General features: G+C 41.9%; 1 protein-coding gene across 2 annotated transcripts in view; it reads left to right on the forward strand.

The window, feature by feature from the left end:
• Nucleotides 1-180: 180 nt before the first annotated feature.
• The window catches only part of MAP3K7CL (MAP3K7 C-terminal like), a 38,499-nt gene continuing 19,147 nt past the window's right edge, over nucleotides 181-19,532 (forward strand). The window contains exons 1-4 of one of the 2 annotated variants that reach the window (XM_059164557.1): nucleotides 181-499; nucleotides 1,012-1,065; nucleotides 2,557-2,665; nucleotides 15,525-15,586. In XM_059164557.1, coding sequence (XP_059020540.1) covers nucleotides 1,030-1,065; nucleotides 2,557-2,665; nucleotides 15,525-15,586 — 207 coding nt within the window. In that variant the 5' untranslated portion in view covers nucleotides 181-499; nucleotides 1,012-1,029. The remainder of the gene's footprint in view (nucleotides 500-1,011; nucleotides 1,066-2,556; nucleotides 2,666-15,524; nucleotides 15,587-19,532) is intronic. The other variant, XM_059164558.1, reaches the window with a different exon arrangement.

A 19,532-nucleotide genomic window follows, 5' to 3' on the forward strand; every position in this document is an offset into this window, starting at 1 on the left:
GACATTTTTGCTGACTGGAGTCATGCTATCTTTGCCAGTTTGCTGGAATAGACACAGACACCGATTGGGTCACGCTGAAGACATTCCTGTCTTGTGAAGCAAGTCTGTTTGTATTTTAGGTTTGCCAGGACTAATGAATTAAAACATTTGGACTCTCCACAACTTGCTGTTTATCAATGCCTCTGACAGGAGGAGGGTTTTCTTTTGCACTTGCTTTTTCTAGAAGCATGACCACATCCTGGCTGGTGGCGAGGCAAGGAAAGGAGAGAGGGGTTGCGGAGGGAAGCGGAACAGGGAGGCCCGTGGGACGCGGGGTCTGGGGGAGAGCAGGTAGCAGTGACGTGCCCTGACAGCTGTCCTTGCTCCTCAGACTGCCCGTGACTGCTATGCAGCAGGTGCAGCCTGCTCTCTTACTAGGTCTTCACTCCACAAAGGCAACGACTGGCCAAGGCAGTGGCTGGCCCTGGATGACACAAGTGCAGACACTCAACTAAGTGAGGTAAGGCAACAGGTGTGGAAACCGAACTAAACGCTCGGGGCACCAGCAACTTAACCGAAGCCCTGGTACAGCCTAGAGGAGGAATCAGTGGTCCATTTCCCCAGGCGGTGTGATGAAAAGGCAAGTTGGTTGAGGGGCTCTCCTGGCTGACACCGTGAGGAACTCAAAATCCACCCCACTTGGCCGCTGTCATCCTTTGCAAGGCAGACAGATGTTCTCGGTTGTGTGGAGGGGAGGGGCTCTCACGAGCTGTGTTTATCAGTTTCATTTCCCCGCGCTGGAAACCTTGAGGCAAATTCCCACCTCTCGTGCTTTATTTCTTGGTGCAGGAAAGCATTGGGAGATTGAGCCAAAAGAGCAGAGCTTTTCATCCTTAGATGTTAGGATATGATGGGTTGGTGATGGTACAGTGTATAACAGTCAGACTTTTTCTCTTAGCTACAACTTTAAGGTTTTTTTTTTTTTTTATTGTTTGTTTTGTTAAATTTGAGACAGTCTGTTCTATTCCCTAGGAACAGGTGGCTAACAAGATGGTTGATTCTAAGCAGAGGAGACTACACAGAAATGTATGTCAGAGCTAAGATAAAACAAATCCAGAGTCAAGTAACAGCAATTTTATATTACCCTTTTCTTAAGTTGAATGTTTCATGTTATTATTTTTTTTTTCTAACTTAGAAGGACATGACTCGGAGTGCTTTATGGTTCATTGCTGTTTGTGGTTTTAAATGAATGGGCCAAATACGATTCTAACTGGGTGATAAACAGCTGCTGGTTTTTCTCCAAAGCTCTACTAGGTGTTTAGTATAAGCCTGTTCTCTTTCCATATACTGGGTAGGATGATTCCATATCTATGTATGTCTAAATATATGTGTGTATGTGTGTGTGTGTATGTATATATATGCATTTGAGTTTGCTCTATAAATATGTGTAAAAACAAATTCAGTGTTCTAGACACTATTTTTAGATACAAAAAAGTTATGGGAAAGAGTCGGAAACCTTGCTCTGAGAAAATGTCCTGCTAAACAGTTCCCAGAATCTTGCTGGGGATGGTTAAAGAGATGATTTATATTTTGCCATTTTTAGAGACGTTTTCCTAAAAATATTACTCAGAGCTTTTGCTTTATGGTCTACATGAGAAGGAAAGTAGAGAGTTTAGGGGAAGCAGGATTAAAAATAGAAAAGTTGCATATGTGTATTTAAATAATGAAGATATCATGTATTCATAACAATTTCTTTTCCTTAGTCCCACTGAACCAAAATTATCAAATATCTTGGTTAAAATGTATTTGGGCTAAATTCTATTATTATAACAAGGAAATATGCATGTATTTGTGCCCATCCCAACTCATCTGTAGGATGTTTTTCTATTCATTCGATCTGAGTTTATTAATGATAGTTTAGCAGGTACAGTGAAACATCTGTAGGATGTTTTTAAGTCCTTTTTTTTTTGCTTGCACAATGCATTGTTAAGATGTGCAACCTGATAAAAATTTGATAGATTTATAAGTAGTTAACTAGATATTTAAAGCACATAATATTCATATTACAACTGCAGGATATTTTAAAATGTCTTTGGATTTCTTGAAGTGGTCCTTGATATTCATTCTTTATCACTCAATAATTCAGATCAATAATTCAGGTCCAATTTAGGCTTTTGAGTGTGAGAAGCTAATTTAATATGAAGCCATCTGATGCCCTACTAGGACTTCTTTATCCTCCTCAATTAAAAATAAAACACTATATAAGAACTTGAAGGCCAGGGTTAGATCAGTCAGTGTGAAGAGATACTAAAAAAGTGAGGTGGGTGGAGATTTTGCTCTATGTTGTATATTTTATTCTAGATATCTATTTCCAAAACAATTTTTTTTATAAGCCAGAAAAAGAATTTTAAAAGGGGCAGGTGAATACTTTCCATGTAGGGAAAGAGAGCTAGGAACTGAGAGTATCTTCAAAATATGAATGCAGTGCTTACTAACTTTCCCTCCAATTCCCAAGATCCTCTGAGTATTTGAGGGATGACTTGGGTAAGTGACAACGGCTCTCCCTTGTCCTTACAGCTGGAAGACCCAGGGGAAGGCCAAGGCTCAGGTGCCCACATGATCAGCACAGCCAGGGTACCTGCGGATAAGCCAGTACGCATTGCTTTCAGCCTCGATAATGCCTCAGGTAAGCTCTGTTCCCCGGGGAGGGGGCCATCTCCCTGCCTGTCACTGCTTTGTGGTCATCCTTTCCTGCTCCACAGAGGATGTTTAAAAAATGCATGCCTGCCATGACCTAATGATGGGGTGTGTGATTTTTCATCAAGCATTATTGGAGCGTGGCTTCCAGAAATGCCTCTGGGGGTGCTTCCCCCACCCCCACCCCCATCCCCCGCCTCTGATGTCTGGTTGTTTTAGCACAACCAGAGGAGTTGTTTAGCACTTTTTGCTTTCCCTATTTAACTTTCTTTTAGCATAAAATTCCCAGAGCTATAACAATTTCTAACAATTCCACTGTGTGTCATCATTGAAACTGTGTGAGGAGACGTTTATTAAAGCTCTGGCAGTTGGTTAGGTGATGTAAAAATAATCCCTGTCCCAATTCCAGCAGCATTTCCTGGAGCCCGAGTTCCAAATGCTGGTTTCTCACTGCTGCTCCCACACTTCCGGCTGAGCAAACAGACTTCAGCCAAGAGTGATGAATGGGACAGGTGAGGCAGACCCTCTTGAAATAGTAAGGTCTGAGGTGAGGCTGCCACACTTAGAGCCCTTCAGTGACCTCTTAACACACATATTGGATTACACCACCTATGATGGGGACCTCAGGTGGTGTGAGGTCACAGACGCAAGGAAGGGAACGCTTGGATCTCTTTCGCTGGCATCAGCCTTGGCTGTCAGTCTGTCATCTGATAAAATCCATATCACACACTCAAACATTTCTCTTTCAACCTTGGGACTTTGGAGGACTGAGTCTATTTACCTATCTATCCGTCGATCAGTCATCTATTTTTCTTTGTATGCTGCCCCTCGATGGGTAATATTTTAAGAAGTAATAATTGAGAAGAAGCAAGTTTATCCCCCAAATAATGCAGAGTAAGGATCTGGGCTCTGTGAAGTCCGACATTACCCAGCCAATTCAGGTTTCACTAATACCAAGTGATTATGGTGACGGTACATCTGCCTCCATTTTCCTGGACCGTGCAGCCCCCCGCAGAGGATTTGTTCTAGAGAAAGAAGAGGTGAAGCCTTGACTCTCCGTCACCTGTTCTTTCAACCCTCTTCCCAATGGCCTGCTGTTGTCCTATATCTCTGCTCAGGGGTTGCCTTGAAATGCAGTGGTAACGGGAAATCCTCCCAAAAGGCAAACCACCCAACCCAACAAGGAAAGGATGACTAACATTAATTGCATTTCGCATTTCTCTTTTGTATTAGGCATTCATATGTATTATTTTAAATCTTCAAAATAACCATGCAATGTAGGGGCATGGGCCCTGGCTGGGTCAGTTGGTAGAACATGTGACTCTTGATCTCAGGGTCCTGAGTTCAAGCCTCACACTGGGTAGAGAGATTACTTAAATAAATAAGTAAATATTAACAAAAATAACCATGTAATATAGACATTAGTATTGCCAATTTGCAGACACAGAGCTTGAGGTCCAGAGACTACGCTGTTAGTAGGTAATAAAATTATGATTTAAGTGCAGGTCTCTAGACTTATGAATCTGAACTCTATTATTCTATATCACTTCTCTAAAAAGAAAAAGAGGAACCCCTCCTGCTTTCATGCATTTCATAAATGTAAGATTTTGAGGAATAGTTCATGCTTGAGTGGTTCGCTTTCAAGACAGATACATGTGAGCCCCCAAATCTAGGGACAGAGAAGTATAATTTACTTCCTTGTGATTATGTGCCATGTGAGCAGAACAAGTCTGGTCACAATCAGCAGTCTTACAAAGACAATTTCAGTACATAAAGGTTAGTTATTCCAAGCAGTGTTATTATATCATAATTTTGCGTGAGACAAATACGTATACTTTTTCTTCTTTGTTGTATTTATTTATTTATTAAGATTTTGTTTGTTTGTTTATTTATTTATTTGAGAGAGAGAGAGAGAGAGAGAGAGAGAAGGCGTATGAGCAGGGGGGAGGAACAGAGGGAGAAGCAGACTCCCCACTGAGCAGGGAGCCTGATGCGGGATTCGATTCCAGGACCCTGGGATCATGACTTGAGCCAAAGGCAGATGCTTAGCTGTATGAGCTACCCAGGCGCCCTCCTCATCTTTATATTAACATAATTTAGTTCATGTACAGAAAAGAGCCATGGAGAGGTGGATCTTGATCTTTGAGCTGCATAGACTTTTCCTTGAAATACAAGATACACAACTTGTCATTAATTTGCCACCATCCTTTGAATGGTATCAGCCCCTGACTAGGAGCTCTTGCATTTTTTTTTTTTTTTAATCAGTTAGTTTAGATTGATTCTTCCCAGTCTTTCAAACGTCCCAAGAATGCCCACTTTCAAAATTCATGTTTATTGATACGGGAGCTTCCAAAAGGGGTTGTTGTTTAAGTAATCCCTAATCTCTAGCTCCACAAAAAGATGCATGGGAAGATGTATAAATATACGGTTACAATTAAAAAAAATTTTTTTTCCCTGTGATCTGTGTGTCCTCACATCTCTAAAAAGGCATCTAACTTGAGAATCCAAGGCAGGAGTAGGTTTCTGTGTTTCTCAGCCTTTCTTAAAATAATGACCTGAGAGTACCCACCAAAAATACATGTTCCAAGGCCCCACTCTTGTATATTCTGGGACAGTAGGGACAGAAGGAGGCCCAGCAATCTGTATTTCTGTATGCATGTGAAGTCGTGAGTGCACAGAAAGATGCTTCGCAGATATTTGGAGACACTCCCTCTGAATTCTTGAGTAAGGAGCCTGGGCAGTGTCACACTGAGCGACACTTGCAGTCACGCACCCTGTGCATGCCTTTTGAATTCCAGCGCATTCTAGAGCACACATTTAGAGGGAAAACAAAGGCAAACATCCTAGATTCCCATGGTAAATAGGGAAACTAGATGGAATTTTGGGAAGTAATTCCATATTTATGGACTGATCATTGAGGGGTATGCAGAGTCCATGAGAAAAGAGAACTCTGCTTGTTAATATTAAATTTATTCATTTCTTATGAGTCTAATACAGTGCTCATTCCTTTAGTTATTTTAGAATTCTTTTTGCCTATTTTTCTGACATGATTTGGTGTAGAGGTTAAGGACATAGGGCTTTGGAATCCCCGAGACATGGTTTCTAGACCCATCTCTATCTATCACGATGTGTGTGATCTTGGGCAAGTCACTCAATTTTGCTGAACCTCAGTTTCCCACAAGATGTATATAGTGATAAGTCATGCAGTGGTTATAACAATTAAATATCGCTATATAGGGAAAGCATTTAGCATAGTGCTTGACACAGATTCAGGACTCAAATGGTCCTTGTACCTATGATAATCGGTTCTGGAGTATTAAGGAAAATATAGATGTCTTAAGCAGTTTTATGTCTCATCTACATCTTCCACATCCACTTAATGTCACGATGGAGATTATAGTACAACTGGCCTGAGATTATGTAGAGAGTGGTTATGCGATTGGTGGATTTTGGGTACCCCCGTCTTTCCTCTTATCAATGGGCTGAACTTAGTTTCTATGCTCTTGCACTCTGCCACAGGTGAGTGAGATGTGCAAATGCAAAGTATGCCATGATCCCTCCCATAGGTTTCATAAAGAGAGTTGGGGGAAAAATATCTGTGGCTTGAACAACTTCTTGGGAGATGTGATATTCAACCTGCTCTTGAAGAAGTGTGGGGTATTAAAAGGCAGTGTAGGAAAGGACCCATCTCTGGGTACCAGGTAAAAAAAAAGGGGGCTATATAACATTTATTTATTTATTTATTTATTTATTTATTTGACAGACAGAGATCACAAGTAGGCAGAGAGGCAGGCACAGAGAGAGGAGGAAACAGGCTCCCCTCGAGCAGAGAGCCCAATGAGGGGCTCGATCCCAGGACCCTGAGGTCATGACCCGAGCTGGAGGTAGCAGCTTTTACCCACTGAGCCACCCAGGAACCCCATGGGCTATATAACTTTTAAAAATTCTTCCTTTTCCTTCCAAACAGAAAGGCTGAGCAAAACCTAAAGGTCAGGAAGAGCATGATATATTCATGAGATAGTAAAATTCTCATCAGCTGGAGCAGAGGTCTGGGGGGTAGAAGAGTGGCGTATCATTTAATGAACCTGCTTTGAGTTTTACCTGGAATATCTGTGTATATAGCCATTGGCTAGGGTTAATAATATAATCCTAAAAGTTCAACAACAGGGTTTGGATTTGATCCGAAAAAATCGAGTGTCTACAGTTCTTGCGCAAGGGAGTGATAGGATGAAAATGGTAAATATTGGATTGGTTGAATAGTCTGGAATGGATAGAGAGGAGAGAATGGAAGAGGCTTTTTTTTTTTTTTTTTAATATTATTTATTTATTTGAGAGAGAGAGAGAAAGAGAGAGAGAATGAAAGTGAGCCCAAGCAGGTAGAAAAGCAGAAGGAGAGGGAGAAGCAGGCTTCCCGGTGAGAAGGGAGCCTGACTTGGGGCTCGATCCCAGGACACTGGGATCATGACCCCAGCCGAAGGCAGACGCTCAACCGACAGAGCCACCCAAGCGTTGCGGAAGAGGCTTTTTGTAATGGTACAGAGACCAAGTACTGAGTGCCTAGATCAGACGATGGAATGGGATGACTGAATTCAGAGTGCATTATGAAGGGAGGGTTGAAAGGACTTGTTGACAGCCTGGCTCTGGATGGGGCGTTGATCATAGTCTATTGATAGCAGAATGTGCCACAAACTCCAGATAGACTGTGGACCTCCAGGGGCTTAAATACAGGAAACAAGTTTTTAGCGGGGGAAGTGGGGTGGTGGTGGTGGTGTAGAAAAAGCTCTTTAAAATACAATCACCACTTCTAGCCCATCATCAGAACCTTTCATTAAGTAACACTTAGCTAACCACAGTTCCTGAAGGCATCAATGACTCTTTTTAATAAACTAATGATATGATTGGCATTACTTCTAACCTGAGAATTCCAAAGAGTTAACTTTCTAAATTAGGATATTTCTGGAGTTAGTTTTCCCAATAGAAAATATGCAGAATAGAAACATGAATCCCATCTCTTGGGTTATTAGAGAATCACTGGCTCTTCTCCAGTTGGAGAGAATTTGGAGTTGGATAGACATGAGGATTTCGTGTTCATTACTTGAGAGTTTCCTTTATTTCAGTCAAGCTATTAAATCTGCTACACTCATGTGTAAATTTAGACCTTGGCTTTGGGGCTCTTTTTGTTGTTGTTGTTAAGTTTTTAGGGTTGTTTATTATTATTATTATTATTATTATTATTATTATTATTTTAGGAGGAGTCAAGGATACTAGTATCAGCCCAAACCGGTAGCTTTCAACATTTTTGTTTTTATTGTATTTTGTTTTATTTTATTTTTAAACAGATTTTATTTATTTATTTGACAGACAGAGATCACAAGTAGTCAGAGGAGCAGGCAGAGAGAGAGAGAGAGAGAGAGAGAGAGAGGAAGGGAAGCAGGCCCCCTGCTGAGCAGAGAGCCCGATGTGGGGCTCGATCCCAGGACCCTCGGACCATGACCTGAGCGGAAGGCAGAACCCACTGAGCCACCCAGGTGCCCCTCAACATTTTGTTTTTTAAAAAATTCTTTCAGACAATTAGAATTTTTCATATCTGGCCATGAATTAATCATATGACACTTAGTTAAAAAAAAAAATCCAAGACCCATTCGGTCAATATCTCTTTGAAGTACTACTATTCTCCTCACATATCAGGGAGTTTGTGTGGCAGCGGGAATTGTGTCGAGCAGCTGAAGTAGTGAACGTTGAATCTAATTTCACTGGCCGTTGTGTGAATGTCGAGTGTGCACGTGCACAACTGGTTCTCAGCAGAATCGTGACGGCGCTGAAAGGTCTCTTGTCATCATTGTTTTCCTTCGACTTTTTCTACCTTTGGTAGCTTTGGCAATTATTTCCCTCTCCCTCCTCAGGACCCTAATGCTTTCTGTCTTCTTTGGCTCCATGGTCTCAATCCTTGTATCTCTGGAAAGACTGGAAAGCCTCATTCACACTAAGCATTAAGTGAATGAATATTGAGGTTTACTTTAAAAACAAACAAACAAACTCTCGGGGTATTTTCTCTCTCTCTCTCTCTCTCTCTCTCTATATATATATATATATATATTATTTTTTTCTTTATTTTTTAAATACCCACAGGGGAATTGGTAGGAAGTCAAGGTTTAAAGCTCCCCCTGGAATTTTACCAGCCAATGAAGGGTCAGGATGGTGTTTAGAAGAATAGGGGCTCAGGGAGCCGTTTGGGGCTCTTTCAAGTGACCTTTCCTAACTCTGACCCTGCCTCCAGAGCTATTTTAGCACTCTGTAACAACAAGCAGTCAAAAGCCCTCATATGTCCATCTGGGGGGAGTTGAGGGGGCAGGGATCTCCTATATTTACATCTTTTACAAAGCATGGAGTTGAGAACTGTAGTAGAAACATAATCGTCAAATACCATAAAATCAATAATATAATATCTGTAACCACTTTGAGTTTGTTATTCTGATATGGATGAAGTTTCTTTGAGATACAGCCAGATTTATGCATTTGTATCTGTTGCTTAAGGCCACAAAGGCTGGAAGGGAAGTCATTATTTGGGTACCGAGATGCTTTTACTCATATCATCTCATCCGTTTAGACTGGCAGCAGCTCTGTGGGAGGATGTCATTATACCCATTTCACAGATGCAGACCGTTGGCTAAGGGAGGTTAAGGAACTTACCTCAAATCAAGCTGTTAATAAGTAGTAGGAAGGGGTTCAAAGCTGGGCCCTTGGGGCTGATTTTGCTTGATTACCTGTTTGAAGGTTGGGACCGTGTAATTGAGAGAGAAGCATGATTGTTTCTGATAGCAAACAGCTTTCTCAGTAGTCATGGGAAGTGGTAGAGAAAGGTTAGTTGTGTTATATTTTTATAGAGCAGGAAAGAGGAAATGTAGAGATAAGTTTTATTTGGTGGTGTGCTGTGAAATAAATAGATCTCCAACTGGCTCTTTTCGAAGCAAATGTTTCTGGGAAAATATGTTGTAAGCTAAATAAGTAAAAATATTCTTACAAAAGAATAAACTGGTAAGATTCACAAACTCATAGCTACAATAATAGTGGCTAGATGAATGTTTTTAAGAAACATAAAACCTGTCTTTAAACTGAATCAGGTCTCTCTGTGTGGAGAAATTCAGTCTGTTTGATGTATGATCTTTTTTTTTTTTTTTTTAAAGATTTTATTTATTTATTTGTTAGAGAGAGAGTGTGCACAAGCGGGGGGGGGGTGGCAGGGAGAGGGGGAAGGAGTCTCCCTGCTGAGCAAGGTGCCTGATGAGGGTCTCAGTGGTAGGGTCCTAAGATCATAACCTGAGCTGGAAGCAGATGCTTAACTGACTGAGCCACCCAGGAATCCCTTAATGTATGATTTTATTTGTAGGTTACTGGCTGAGATGATATGATGATTACTATTAATTATAAAGAACTGGCATTCTGCTAGGTGTCATATGAAACTGATACCTGTATCCGTATCCATGTCTATACTTTTAATTTGATGGGCCCTGAAAATCCAGTGTGTATTGAAGGGTTCACATGTCCAATGTTTCACAGGCGGGAAGCAAAATTTCAAAAAGCTTTTGATGATGTGTTTCAAAATGACGTGATGTTCTAACAAGAACCAAGGTATACAGAGGTATACAGACATTTTTAAAAAGTTTTTTTTTTTGATATATTAGTATATGTGCTGCCGAAGTAAGCACTTTTTTCTGATATATTGGTAATGTGAGTTGAGAACCTTAGATCACTTATTTCTAAAAATAAAATATGAATCTTGATTTAGATTTAAAATGAAAGTTCTCAAAGACCTTTCATGTATAAATTAGAAGTTTTTAAAATAGTATTTCATACAGAAAGTGTTTGCTTTAATAAGGAAGTTAAAGGGAAACCCTTCCTAAATTCAGATTTAAATGAAGAGAAAACCCACGAGACCTGAGGTTGGGGCTGCACCAGGGAACTCTCTCTTAACCAGCATGGGGAGAGCTAAGCAGTCAGAAACAATGATTCTCATCCTGTCTCCTGTCTGTATTAATCAGGCGAGGAATAATACTTTCACCCCCAACCATCATACACACACTCTCATGTGCACACCTCCACACGCAGGTCCCTTGCCCCCCATTACCCCTTTGGTTGGGTTTATGCTGAAAAGGAATGGAAAGTGAGCTCAGTTATATTAAACATTCATTATTGTTCTAGATTATTTCCTAGGTATCAGGCTTTAGGCTGAATGAATTGACATGCATTCCTTTACTAATAAGTTTTTGAGAAAGGGGAGGAGAAACTAGGTCTCGAAGAGATTATGTTGCTTGTCCGCATTAAAAAGTGCCTGACCTGAGTCCTATAGAATGTGGATTGATCCACTGGGTCTCGAGTGGTTAGGAGTCTTCACAGTTCCAAGAACGTTTTTGCATGAGTCTTGGCACTGTAGCCATTGTCTAAACCATCTGCCTTCTAAGTGTGAGTCTGTCCCTGGTGCCTTGAAGGATGATCTCCAGGACACTAACTGGCAGGATAGCTACATAATTTGTGGAGGCACAGTACAAAAACCACCGGGCTACTCTCTAAGAATTTCAAGTCCTCTTGTTAGATCATTGTTAGAGCATTACACCAGGAGCAGGGCCCAGCTGGGGGAAGGTCTCTGTGAGTCTTCGTAGACACAGGCTCATGGGGCCAGGTCTGACTACAGAAAATGCAGTCAAATGGAGTGCATTCCGGGCAGGGCTGCCTCTTGAGTTTCTGGGTAGAGATTGGGATGGGGCATGTCCTCTGAGCATGGCTTGTCTCTGTTCTGAGGTCTACTCTGTGTGGAAACCAAAACTCTTCCTGCCAAGGATTTGCCCACAGTTAATGCCCAGGTTGGAGAGCCCAGTGGAAGGGGGAGATAATGGATCCCAAAGTCCAGTCAAGATGTTGCCCAGAACAGTGGTTCTCAACTGCTGCTTTGCAGACCTGGTCTGGCTTTGATGAAGTTTTCACTTCTTCGATGTACAACAGAAGAAACAAGAGCATGGCAGGGAGGTTTCCTTGGTGTGTGTTTGCTTTCGTCTCTAAATTTAAATTTATCCATTTATAATGGACACTCTTCTTTGATTACCTTTGTCTTAAGATTTGGGGGCTAAAATGTTCTTTCTGTCGTAAAGAGATCCTAACGACACATGGTAGGTGTTTTGAGTCATCTTCACCTGCTGAATAAAAAGTTGGACACTCTAAGGCATGATTCCCAATGTTTTGAGGAAAATGCACTGTCGTGAAATATAAAAAAGTCTGGAGCCAATGGACCAGAAAGTGAAGGAGAGTGGAGTCGTATAGTGGAGACCCTGGGCAAGGAGATACCCCTTCATCTTATGAGACTCTTTTTCTTCGTTGGGGCGCTTGTCCTTTGCTCTTCACTGACTCCTGGACCGGATGATGGCTTAGCCCTGTCCAGCTGCAGCATTCTCTGAAAACTCTAACCACATAGCTCTCATTGCTAAATAACATCGAGGGTTTGGATTACAGCCCCAGCGGTTCCCACTTATCTGATTCATGGAGAAACACAGAGAAGACAATTTAAAGAAATCTGAAACAGAATAACCACAAAAGTAACTCAACAGCTGCTCCATAGATGCTGGGACAAGCCCATCATAAAATGTACTATGGCATGTCTTAATGGTTGGGATACCAGTAAGAAAGTTCTATCTTAAGTACCATTGACTTAGTCATGTTGTGTTTTGCAAAACAGCAAATATCTGCTTATCCAAAAACAAACAAACAAACAAACAAACAACAACAAAAAACCCCAACAAAACAAAACAAAAAACCCCCCACAAAAAACCCCCAAAATCTTTAAATTATTTCCTTTATATTCTAATATTCAAAAATTCTGTAGGATACACTTTGCTTGGTCCATTAAAGCCCACAGGGGCATTTTGAATAATGAAGCTGATGAATCACTTTAAAAAATAATAATATATTAAAAAACATGATAAAGTGATTTGCCAATTTAGCAAGAGCCCGACTACTTGCCTGGTACGTCATAGGCATTCAATGACTATTTGGTAAATAAATATATTTCAATAAAAATGTACTTGCATTCTGATTTTGTCATATTATAACTGCTCTCCTTTAAAAAAAAAAAAAGCCAAATTTGCCCAAGAGAGGGTCTCTTGCATACCTACTGTACAATCCACTTTGTGCCTCTGAATTTTCAAAACAAATCTAACTGCTGTCAGGAACTCCGATCCAATGTCACTGTCAAAATGTTTTACAACGATTTGGCCAAATGTTGGTAGAACAGCTGTGCTCCTAGTCTGCTTGAATCATTTTCCTTCTTTCCTTTTGGCCCAATCCTATGATTCATCATTCTGCTTTTAGAATACTTGCCTATTTTTAAAACCAGTCAAAGAAGGCAGCCACTGTTTAAAAGTAAACATACCGCGCATCCACTCAGACCAGCTTTGTAAGCGGCTTCACAAGCCCTGAAATTTCTGGCGGTCAGGGGCGCCTGCTGAACCAGATGGCCTCGGGCAGTGAAGGCAGCCCTGGCTTCCAGACTCGGTCGTCTCCTTACATCTGTCTTTGGTTTTCTTATTTCCGCTGCCGTTTCCCGCTTGGATTAATCCAACGTGAACCATTCTTTAACCAAAGTCTTATCTTTATTTTGCTCAACATTATTACAACATCTGTTACATGTTTCTATGTCAGTGAGTTAGACTTTTTTTTTAAACTCAAGAAATCCAGTCTTAAGCCATGTCAAAATTATCAGCATACTTACATATAAGTGCCACGGTTTGATTAGATTTCTATAATGCACTGTATTAATTCCAGGTCATATCAGAATAGGCTACTTACTTTACTATAATAAAGCAATTGAATAACTTTCTTCGTTTTTATAACTAAGCAGGAAGGTATATGACTTCATAGACAGCAAGGTAGATTAAATCCCAGGAAGCCCTGAGCTCCCTTCCTGGCTGACTTTTAGGATTCTGGAAGGCATTATCTATTCTGGTACTTTACAGAAGTGGTTTCTCCTTCTAACGAGTGCCTGCTCATCTACGATTATTAGGGTTGGCGTGCCAACGTATAAGATGTTCCCATTGACCTGTGCCAAGTTGTTCTGGCCTTGAAGTCAATGAATTGACAAAATCATGATGTCAGGCTTATTGATATTTTATTGAAGTACATTTAAATCTGCCTTAGACCCAAGTTATTTTTACAAATGATAGGTTTCATCGCGACGGCTCAGTAGCAGCAAGTGAATATCTCTGCTTTCTGTCCAGCTCTTTGCCGATGAAGGGATGCACTTGAAAACCACAGTATGTGGCGGACGTTGTCGTTCCGAGTAGGAAGTGAGCACTCACAGGGCCCGGGGCTCAGATCTCCTTGGGTCCTCTTGATGCAGTCCTCCAGCCCGCAGCAAGGATCCTGGGGAGATTTCTCCATTTCTCCATGCTCTGTGAAGCAGAACAGTGTTAGTGAACCTGCGGGCATCTCTCGTCTGGCATAGGTACAGGGAAAAGGAGATTCAAATGTGGTGATGCATTATCATTGTCGTAGCCACTTTTAAACGGAAGTATTCTTATACGACTCTTGACTAAAATATACCAGAGGCTATTAACTGCGGTGACCCGTGCGGTGCTTGGCAGAGGCAAATACTGTTCTCCTCTGAATTCTCTTTCTGGTAATTATCTTTGATGCCTTCAAAGAATCTTACTGCCTTAGAAGCCAGGAGCTCCTTGCATGCTGTGTTTTATTCTGGACTCTGCTTTCAGCGAGTAGGGAGAGGAGACTTGTTTCTTCATTGGGTACGGCCCATAGTCGTGCTCTTGTTCAAATAGAACAGCACAGTTTTATAAACAGATTGGGTTATGAGAGTGAGAACATAAAAGCCACGAACTTTCTTTTCTTTTGTTACAATGTAAAAGGGATTCGGTTTTTAGACGATTCTTTAGCTTGTCTTTTGTCTTATTCTCAGAGTTGTCTGTCTCGGGGTAGGTGTTGCCAACACGGAGGGGACAGGAATGGATGGCCCGGGAGAGCCAGAGTCTACCTGGACATAGGAGGTTCTGCTGACAAGGGGCTGTCCTCTTGTAGCGCAGCTGGGTCCCAGTTTGTTCTTGAAGACATTTGGGGGTGATTTGAATATTTTAGGCCAAACTCCTCTCGGGTTTCCTTGGAGGCCTCTGAGAACGTCTTTGGATCCAGTAACACCTGCCCGTTGCCAGTCATCAGTGAGGGCGGTTGAGGTCAGAGTGCCCTCAACGCTCTTGGCTCTCCACATCAAGGCAGTGCATGGGGCCTCAGGTGGGGACTGCTGCCTCCTGCGCAGGGAAGAACCTCTCTGACTGGGTTGCTGCCTGGTGGTGGTGGTTTGTGGTAAGGACATCAAAGCTTGCCAACTTCGGAGTCACTCAGAGTCGAACTTCTATTTTTCACTAACACATTCTTCTGTCCCATTGAGGTTGCTCTGGTCACCTCATTAGCGCCTTGTTAAAGCACTTTCTTGCATACCAGGGAATCTGGTTTTGGCTACTGTGAGAATTTTGAAGGACAAGCAGTGCTTCTCAATTGTAGAGCCACCAGACTGAACTGTGGAGGATTCTGGTATTTGTTTGCAGAATTTTGGCTGGGTCATCTATGCTCTCCAGGCTTCTGTTTCTATCAAAAATGAACAAGATTTCTTTCTTTTTCTTTTTTTTTGTATTCTCTGTGGCCTCGCCTGAAGTGATGAGAATAATTAAAGCAGTATATATTGATGATTTAATTGTGTAAGTCCAAAGATGGTGAGAACGGGACCCCCCACCACCCCCCACCTCAAGAGAGAAAGAGCTCTATAGTGAAGAATCCTTTTATTTTTCTTATTTTAGATGATACACCTTCTGAAGACGCCATTCCTCTGGTCTTTCCAGAATTAGACCAGCAGCTACAGGTAAGGATATATTGAGAGTCTTTCCTTTTTCCTCCTTAGCTTCACGGATGTAGTGAATGGACACGTGGCCTCATTGAGAAAGGACGGACTTGGAAACAGAGCGGGGAGCTTCCAAGTCAAGTCATCCAGGCTTCTACTTTTAGAACTCCAAAGTCATGCAACTCGCATTTAACCTCCCTGTCTGGGTATCTGGCTATAGCACCAGAATATCAAGAATTTATAGTGTAAGCAAGCACCTACTTTTAAAAAAATTTCTTTTCAGTGTTCCAGAATTCATTGTTTATGCACCACACCCAGTGCTCCATGCAATACATGCCCTCCCTAATACCCACCACCAGGCTCACCCAACCCCCCACCTCTCTTCCCTCCAAAACCCTCAGATTGCTTCTCAGAGTCCACAGTCTTTTTTGGTTTGTCTCCCCCTCCAGTTTCCCCCAACTCACTTCTCTCCATCTCCCCATGTCCTCCATGCTATTTGTTATGCTCCACTAGTAAGTGAAACCATATGATAATTGACTCTCTCTGCTTGACTTATTTCACTCAGCATAATCTCTTCCAGTCCCATCCATGTTGCCACAAAAGTTGGGTATTCGTCCTTTCTGATGGAGGCATAATACTCCACAGTGAATATGGACCATATCTTCCTCATCCATTTGTCCGTTGAAGGGCATTTTGGTTCTTTCCAGTTTGGCGACTGTGGCCATTGCTGCTATGAACATGGGGGTACAGATGCCCCTTCTGTTCACTACATCTGTATATTTGAGGTAGATACCCAATAGGCAAGCACCTACTTTTAAGGAGTTCTGGAGCCTGGGAACAGGGCTGGTCCCTGCCTTCTTTCACTGAGAATGTCTCTGTACCATGGCACTGGTTGCCCATTTTGAATTAGTGACTAGGGGCAAACTGTATGGAGGTGACTTGTCATGGATGGGGGTAGGGGATGGATAGGAGCTTCAGAATAATCTTTCCCTCCTCCGCCTGCAGCCCCTCCCCAGTCCTCTGACAACTTTCTGTAGAATATAATTATTGTGAGTTAAACATTCTGAATGCTGTGTGGTTTTGGTCCACAGAAAAACTATTTTGTGTGCCTAGGTACGGATGCTCTTATCAAAAAGATCCCATTTTAGTACACCAGAATCCTTTGAAAGGGGCTGACTTATGACATTTCAGTTTTCTTTAGATGATATATGGTGATTCCAGGTGAAGATGGCTTTAGGAAGAGGCTCTGCCCAGAAGACGTGGATATTGGCTGTGGGTCAGACGAGCTCTTGAGCACCTCACTTTGCAGTCAAACTTAGACAAACTGAATAGGGGACTTGAATCTGGCACACAGATATTTACTCAGTCACTACTTTTTAATTTTCCCTCTAAGTATGGATTTTGAAAGCCTTTAGGAGGGATCTGCATCCTCTACTTCCTATCGGGCCTCATGTCCACCATTGTCTTACACCCCACAGCTTTTCCTATTTGCAGGTGTGACTGGTATCCTGACGTCATTCACATTCGTGACCCCCAGTCCTGAACAGTCCCCAATTGAGGTGGGAAGAACCAAAAATGAGCCCTGGTGCAACCCAAACAATGCCCTTTTTGATGGGTTCCAGTTCTGATTTCAGCACCCAGTGCACTGAGTTAAAAACCTAGAAGTAGCCAGGTCAGATCAGAAGAGCCTGTGTTCCAGTACTGGAAGGGTCTCTTAAAAAAAACAAACACAAACACAAACAAACAAACAACAACAACAAAAAAAACAAGAACCCAGCAAGACTCCAGCGTCACTAGGCTGCTTGGAGGAGAGTCCTCCTTCTTACGTCTGCCATGGTCCTGGGCATCGTCACAGCCCTCCAACAGAAAGTCCGCTGAACAGACCGGGATCCGTTATGCCGAGATTACTGGACAGCGCCGGAAGTGGGAGGGTTATGCTGATCACCACACAGTGGTCAGAGGACAGAGCTGTTCTCCTTGAAGATTTCTTCTGTGGCTATCAGCCACCTTATCTCCTCCTTCTCCTGCTCCCCATGCAGGGTCTTCAACCCAGCTCCCCTAGTTCCTGATAGCTAACATCGTTCCAGTATCGCTTTTTCTCACCACGGAGAACGATTCAGCTCTCAGGTTGCTTTGCTGCCCGATGTGTTCTATACACACAACTTTCCCCACTTTCATTCTGTCCTCACAAAACGGCTGTGCACGTGCTACTGGTGTTAGAGATTATAACATAAAACGAGATATTGCGGGCGCCTGGGTGGCTCAGTGGGTTAAGCCGCTGCCTTCGGCTCAGGTCATGATCTCGGGGTCTTGGGATCGAGTCCCGCTTCGGGCTCTCTGCTCAGCGGGGAGCCTGCTTCCCTCTCTCTCTCTCTCTGTGCCTGCCTCTCCATCTACTTGTGATTTCTCTCTGTCAATAAATAAATAAAATCTTAAAAACAAACAAACAAACAAAAAAACGAGATATTGCTCCTCCAAGTCCCAGTTTTTTTTTTTTTTCTTCTTGATTTTATTGTCACCTCAAGGTTATTTCATTAATTATCATGGCAGCTAGGTGAAAATAATGAGTATACATGTTTTGGAAATAAAACAAGAAAAACATGTTTAGTTATGGTCTCCATCCAACAATCGATCATTAATTCTGTTTTTTTTTTTAAAGATTTTATTTATTTATTTGATAGAGAGAGACACAGTAAAAGAGGGAACACAGACAGCAGGAGGGGGAGAGGGAGAAACAGGCTTCCTGCTGAGCAGGGAGCTGGATCCCAGGACCCTGGGATCATGACCCGAGCCAAAGGCAGACACTTAACAAGTGAGCCACCTAGGCGCCCCATTAATTCTACTTTTTTTGTATTGACAATTTTTTTTTTTTTTCCTTTGGGAACATTGATGGTCTTCCCTGTTTCACAGATTATTCTTTAAAAGATATTCATAGTGCCCTTGACAATTCTCTAGACATTTTTCTGTTAGAACATCTCGAGATCCATTTGGATTTTATGGTTTTAATTCTGTTTTATATATATATATATCTATATATATATATACACATTAGAAATTAGGTCTATTTAGTTATTTTAATCCAATGAGACTATTTCATCTTCATTGATCCTTAACAAGAGAAGCAGTTGAGATACTACTTTCTGACTCATGGGTTTTGAGCCCCCAATTCCCTACCCTTAAAATATGGTATTGTTTTACCTCTTCATGAATAGAGGGAACAATCCCAGCTTCACACCTAAAATCATCTAAGTAAGTGCTTGCTTCCTGAGTGAAGGATCTGATCCAGTTTGCTATAAACATCTGCCAGTTGTCCATGTCCTAACCATTTGGTTAGGGTCCCCTTTGCCTGGTGATAACATACTACCTTTATTCTATACTCCAGGGCATCAATGACTCAAAAACCAAATGGTGGGAATTGAGAGGGGGAAAGCTAAGACAAAAAAATCACATCTAAAACCAGATTCTTCTTTCCATGCTTTGCATAAGCGTATAAATTTAAGGCATTCAGCAGGAAGTCTCTGTACTGAAAGCAATGAAAATGCTTTATGTAGGAAAGGAGCAATCCATTCTGTGGAACAGACCATCTTCACAGTCAGTGTCATGGGCTTTCATCACACAGAGATGGCTCTTGGAATTTTTCCGACCATCATAATCCTCTATGGAAGAATAAAAGTTAGGTTACAAAGGCAGAGGAAGTGCCTTGTGGTTGTCACTATTTGCTCGAGGATAAACTGAGTCTTCATTATCTCTATAGGAGCCTTCAAAACATGCCAAATGAAAAATAAATGATGCCAGGTGATTACTGCCAGTGCTATTCTCTGCATAGCCTCAGATTTAAATCCCACCATGCATACAGAGTGTCGCTAGACAAGTGACGTTTCCCCACAGATAATCTCATGTGAGCCTTGCCATAATTGTGTAAGCTAGCTATTATGTCTCCACTTTAGAGATGAGAAACCCAGGGCCA

The sequence above is a fragment of the Mustela lutreola genome, chromosome 2 (assembly GCF_030435805.1).
Source record: "Mustela lutreola isolate mMusLut2 chromosome 2, mMusLut2.pri, whole genome shotgun sequence".
Classification (NCBI taxonomy): domain Eukaryota; kingdom Metazoa; phylum Chordata; class Mammalia; order Carnivora; family Mustelidae; genus Mustela; species Mustela lutreola.